This window comes from Ornithorhynchus anatinus, chromosome 19 (genome assembly GCF_004115215.2).
Source record: "Ornithorhynchus anatinus isolate Pmale09 chromosome 19, mOrnAna1.pri.v4, whole genome shotgun sequence".
Classification (NCBI taxonomy): domain Eukaryota; kingdom Metazoa; phylum Chordata; class Mammalia; order Monotremata; family Ornithorhynchidae; genus Ornithorhynchus; species Ornithorhynchus anatinus.
Window position 1 is genome coordinate 12,375,812 of NC_041746.1, and position 6,517 is coordinate 12,382,328.

At 38.9% G+C, this 6,517-nt stretch overlaps 1 protein-coding gene across 1 annotated transcript in view; it reads left to right on the forward strand.

Moving 5' to 3' along the window:
• Nucleotides 1–6,165, forward strand: part of LPGAT1 (lysophosphatidylglycerol acyltransferase 1) — a 54,709-nt gene extending 48,544 nt beyond the window's left edge. The window contains exon 8 of the mRNA XM_001510086.4: nt 404–6,165. Coding sequence (XP_001510136.1) covers nt 404–555 — 152 coding nt within the window. The 3' untranslated portion in view covers nt 556–6,165. The remainder of the gene's footprint in view (nt 1–403) is intronic.
• Nucleotides 6,166–6,517: the final 352 nt, after the last annotated feature.

Genomic DNA, 6,517 nt, shown 5'->3' on the forward strand with positions numbered 1-6,517 from the left:
GAAATGGCATGCAGGTGGGGGTATGGTCAACAAGTCTAGTGGATATCCCAGGAATTCAACCCAGAAGTTGAATTTGCCATATTCCTATGCCAAACCTGAACAGAGTGCCAGATTGTTATCACATGTTTAAAGTAAAAGCATTTTCATTTTGGGTTACATTTAAAATGGATAGATGAGCCTACACAAATGGATACCACATTAAAAAGAAAAAAGGATTAGATGAAATGGCCTGAAAATAGCAGGACTCTTTACTAAAGTTTCCTGAGAAAAAAAGACAGCCTTCATTAGTCCATAATTTCACAATCCTTCTTTCGCTGTTGCTGCCACTAGCCTAAATTCCAGGGCAACCTAACTAGCACTGCAGAGAGGTTATAACACATTCATTTCTATGTTTTTCTTCTAGGCGCTTTTCCTCCCCTGGAGGGCCAGAAGCAAGCCATTTCCAGGGAGATGTCCCTCAACAATGTGTGGCTAATTTTCATACAGTCCTTTGCATTTTTGTCAGGCTATATGTGGTACAACATCCTTCAGTATTTTTATCATTACCTATTTTAGAAGTTGAATGGGACCTGAGGACACATGAGGATCCAGGTTTTTGGCAAGTGTGCATTATATTACATGTGCAAGTGAGAATATACAAAAGGTAAAGGAAACTGATGGACAGATTGATTTTTTATCTCTCCCTGAGATTTTAAAACTACTAAAAGTGAGGATCAGTAATATAATGACCTGCTAATGTATTTTAAGAACTTTCCATGTTTTAAAAAGGTATATTCCACCATATACATCTAAGCAAATTCAGCATTTGCGGAAGAGGACATTGTAAACATCATTCTGGACGACTCTCTGAGGTCATCTCTGTTGCCGGTGGTTATTCTTGACATTGTCGTTAAACCTCAGAAAGTTCTCCTAGATTCAGTAGTAGCCTGTACAACAGCAGTGTTCTAGAAATCCCTCATTTCCTCAAACTCAAGTAGTGGTGCCACTGACAGTGCTGGGAACAGCTGACCATATTTCTTCAGCACTGCTTCCCCATCATCAGATGCTAGAACAAAACACCATTCCTAAAGACTCAAGTGAGCTTCAGTGTCAGACTTTCTCTGGGAGGAGGGGGGGGGGGAAGATGGGACAAAAAACAGTACTCATCAAGGCACTATAGCACTAGAATGTGTTCAATCCTACACTGACTAGCTCAGTCTGAATCTTCGTGGTTTATCATCCAACATCATGTTTACATGTGCTAGTGCTTTCCCTTATCTGAGGGGGTAGAAAAATGTCTAGTCACTTGATTGCTCATTGTTTAGAATGCTTTTCATAGTTGGATAATTGTCTTTTGCAAATTGCACTTTTAGGGATGCAAGTACAGTGATGGAAAAGTTCAGAGCTTGAACTCAATTTAAGTTTAATCTGCAGTAACTGGGCTTCTCGAGAGGCTGTAGCTGGCAGAAGGTTTATTACAGTGCTGAAGCTGTTTGGTACTGTGATACCCCAGCTACAACACCCCTCCCTGCTATGACAGTTCTTTAGCTCAGAGGCCTTTTTTTTTTTCATTTTGATGAGCTTGTATTAAATACATTTGGGAATGGTTGAAACAAATTAAATGCCAAACATCTGTGTAGGGGGGAAATAGTTGCTTATTAGAAGGTAGAGCGAGTGAGGGACTGGCCTAAAATGTTAGGAAGCTGTTCCGTGTTCTGTGGCAAGGTACAAGCACAGAGGCCTGGCTGGCTACCTGTGTACGCTGCACCACTTATTCTATCACGAAGCCCAAAACTAGCTGCCAGTCTTAGAGGAAAGCTAACCAAGAGGAAGGCTGGCACCAAAAAAGCTTTCCAACATCTTTTTGTCTAAACACTTTTGAAGAAGAGATACCTGGTTCTTATTCCCAGAAGGCTTTTTTTTTTAACATACTTTTTTCGGAAGGTAGAGGCATTGTGCTTTGTGTGACTTACTTTGAGATAAAAACAACCCGGAATCAGTACAGAACAATGCACTCTGGCTGAGTTTCTTTTTTTGTTTGTTTAGGATTGTAAAATTACCATCAAGAAATTTGTGCTGTTAACGTTTCAGACTTTCCTATTCTCCGTCACACAAATACCAATTTGATGAACAGCCTCTAAACTAAAGTGTGTGTGTTTTCCATCTAAGATAAACCAAAAACTGGAAAGATATGTTTATCTTCTCCTGATTTTGTGGGGAAAAGCTAAATAAGGAACACCAAAAATTGCCCCCACATGGTCATCCTTTAAGGTAACAGTATGAATTTTAGTAGGATATTGCATTACCTGAAATACCTCATTGACTGTTATAATACCACTACTGGTGAAATGCAGAAGACAGTGTTGCTGTGTTTAGTTCAATGCAAGATGTATTTTAAATCCAGCTTTATGTCTTGGACTCATACCCCACACCAGTGTAAGAAAGACATTTCTTGGCTTTAGGATGGGGAGTGAACAGAGGACAGAGTGAGGTGATCCTGTTCATGACAGCCAGCCAACTATATTAAAGTACCACAGAAATTGCCCGTTTGTCTCAGGGTCAGCTATTCCAAACATGGTCCTACAAAAGCAGACTTAATCCTTTCATGTGGAGCAAGGTGCAATGTGAGGGGCTCCCTCTGGGTCCTCCTCAGTGGGGTAGCTGGGACGATTTTGATCGATTCCTAGGTCCTAACAGGTGACTTCTGCATGAAATGGAAAGGATGGCCACAAAGGGAAATGTGTACTGTTAACTGGACTGCACATCCAACAAACTCCATCCTGGAATCTATTGCTTCCCAAGTACAGTGTGTTGTTTCCAGGGAGTAAAACATGCAAACAGCTCTGCTGGTTAATTAGACGGTGGCATGAGCAATATAAAGACAGATAACCAATCTCCCCTTTTTGATGATATCCCCTACCTGGACTCCTATTTTTGCAAAGTCTTCTTGTTTGGAAGCACCATTGTTGTTCAGTGGAGAGCGTTCTCCTGCCCACAGCAGAAGGTGGAGAGGATGTGTTTTTATGCAGGCAGCTGGGTGAGCGACAGACTTCTACTTTGAGGACTCAGAATAAAAACTCATATGACAGCCAAAGTGAGGAAATACATGGTCTTGGGAAAGCCTATGCAATGTAAAAGAGGTGAATAAAGTGAATATGCTGCTAGTTTAGTAAGATTGGAGTTTCTCATTTACCTTGTAAAACAGATTCCTCCCAGTACCTACTTTGCCAGCAGAGGTTCCCTGTGCTTAGTGCTAGAATTACAGTCCACGATGTCAAAGGCTACTGCTCTGAGGAAAGTCAAACCAGTCAAAAATCAATTCAGTAAATATAAAGGTGAGCTAGCCTCTCGAGGATACTGCGACCCTCACTTGGAAGGTGCTTTGGATGCACAAGAGTTGTGAAAGAAGCTAGAAGCCAGTGGAGTCTGGAAGCACTTGCAGAAAAGTAATGATAGAGTTGGAGGAGTAAATAAGCAATTTCTGTTAGTATTGGAAATCTAGATAGTGTAAAATATGTTTTAATTTTAAAAAGTACATTTGTGTTCTCTCTGTCCTGTGATAGGATAAAAGTTCCATAATCCTGTCTTTACCACACAGCCAGCTCTCCACTATCTGCTGATCTAGTAGGTGGGGATTTAGAGAGCGTGGATCGTTGAAATCCTCAAGGAAACCTAAAAATCGTATTTGAACCCAAAAGTTCAATCTTTTTTCCCACCAAATACTTTGCCAGAGCTGCTAACAAGGAATGCAATGGATTGCTTTAAGTTTCATCTCCCTTGCTATAACCACCCCTGCCCACCACGATCCAACAGTGAATGGCCAAAAAGTAGGGAGCTGTGGAGAAAAAGCCACAAGCTGGAAAATCAGCCTTGGGTCATCGAGAGTTAACTATATTAAAATCGTTCACAAACTGTTTTACTGAATTGAAACCTTGAATCACCAAATGTAGATGTATATGGTACATTGCTCTAGTAATTGCTTACCTTTACAAATGCCATTATTACTTAATTCTGCTTGTCATGAATATTAATTCTACCTACTCATTGTGGATTTTCCTTCTGACTTTTTGGACAATCTCTCCACTGAAAACTTATGTAAAATTTAGGCAAAGTTGAGGTAAGTGCTTTTCAGTAGTAGGAAAGTTTTTTGCTGAATTTATGATGTTTTTATTTGCACTCTAAATAGGAAAATCAGTTGTCGTTACCATTTTGTTGTTAATTACTTTGACTGTGGAATTACCATTATGCAAATATTCAAAAATTTGGGTTCACACAGCAGTTTTTTATTACCATGCATGGCTATCACTTGGACTATCATAAAATAAGGAAAAGCCCAATATTTTGGTTGGGTTTACATAGGAAAAATAAAATATTTGGGACCAAAACCACCTAAATTGGGGATTTCTAGATCACAAAGAGGCTGGAGGGGGGAGTTGTGGTTTTTTGGGGGGTTTTTTGTTTTTTTTTGGACTAGTTATGGATTCTGCTTTGGCTGTTATGCACTCACCCCCAACAATTAGAAGCTGGGCCCTGAGACTAAGCTAAGGGTGATGTACTATTGGGGCTAGGTGACACAGTCAAATGGAAGATACAATGTGGAATTTTTGCAAAATTGCATATTTGTGGGTTTTTACATTTAATATTTTTTTAAAAATTTAGAGCAAAATTTAAAAACTTGTATTCTAGTTGCAAAGTATGCATACATATATTTTGAATGGCTTTATTTTTATTGTGTAAAACTGTTGAACACATAACTGTGATGCACCAATTCTTTACATATAAGGAGTCTGCATTTTACAGTAACTTCTATTTTATGATTGGGTAATGAAACAGTTATACATTAAACCGCTGTTGTATTAAAGTGCGTTCACTTTCTTTAAAGTTATTATAAAGCTGTGTTTATTTTGTACAATAGATTTTAGTTTTTCTGATGCCATTTTGTTTACTTAGTCGATCTGAATTTTTCCTGTCCCTGTTGTGTATCTGCATGTTGTTATGTATGATAAGAATGAATGTAAAGGCTGCTGTGACTGTAACTGATTTTTGTAAAGGGCTGGTCACTTGTGGATCTGTTTTATTAAATGTGCATTCTATTTTCCTCCAAGGACGTTTTAAAATTATTGTAGTGCCCTGGACAACTTTTCAGATTTGCAGCAGATAACACCAAAAGACACCTTTTCACAAATGAACCTTAAAGCTATTTGTTTTATGTGGAAGGATGAAAGTTGACAAGATTAAAAAAAAAAAAGCCTCACTTCTCAGTAGCGGCAAAGTGTTGGGTCCTTTGGGGTTGTTTTATTGCAGGTTCAGAAGAGAACAACAGCTACTGCAAGCAAACTAGAAACTGTGAAATTAAGTTTCCTTCAGTGTTTAAAATTCTCATGGCCGCTCCGCTCACCACCCTCAGGAAAGTTAATTCTCCATACTAAAATCTACTTCTCTTCCTAAGCCAGACTTTAACAAGTCAGGGAGGAAGAGGTGCAGACAGAAAGGGGGCAGGGAATAACCCCCATAGATCCTGCTTCTAATTTAAAAATTGGAAAGGCTGTGGTTTTCCTGAAGAAAAGCATTTTCATTTTAATTTACTTATGTCTATTTAGCCCCTCTCAAATGTACTCTTGGTGGGGGAGGGGGAAGTGTGTGTGTGTGTAATATACACATACACACCCCCACTTACTTTTTGTAACCACAAGCTAGATCTCATTTCAGGAGCCGTTTTATTGTTTTTCTTGATTAAAATACAAGTGTAAACTAATCCAAAACTTTTAAGTGTACTGAAATCTGACTCAGTCTACCAAACAGGTATGATGGTCATAATTCAGTCTACCGCTTTTTTTTCTGCCTGGATTTAGGTTATGAGGCAAGATTATGATTTTCTCTACTTTCTGTCAAGAACAAAATTGTGGGGTGGGGGGGAGACAGCCTGAAAATGAGTTCTACAGCACTAAAAGATCCATTGCTGACCAGCCCTATTCTCAGAATTGAAAAAAAGCCATTGTTTTTAAATTCCCACTTAATATGAAAATGTTTGTTTTTAAAATGTTTCTTCCTGCTGAAAAAAATGTATTTTTAACAAGGAAAAAAAACCCCCTCTTTTGGCTATAAGAAAGTCAGCTGTATGAGTAGGCGTGACCATATCATAACATGCTGATCTGATATGAATCAATAAATTTTTACCTCTCAGGACTGGGATAATTTTCTTTTTCACTTTCCAAGTAATTTTTTCTTCTCTCTGTTGGATTCCAAGGCTCCACCCATATCTTCATGTAGAGTCCCTGTAAAAGTCCAAATAGAGAGAAAGTCACTACTAATGTTATTGAAGCGGCAAGTAATTAACACAGAAAATCTGTCCTAGAGTCCTGCTACATCTAGTTTCTAGCACAGACAATATGAGTCAATGTACAGTGGGGATGTTAACCAGAACCTGTCGCCTATGAAACCACCTCGCTGGTTTAAATCCAGCAAAGAAATACACGAGGTTCCTGTGCTCGCTCTCTCCCTCTTGGGAGATACTCAAAGCAAGGAGTTCTCCTCTAGC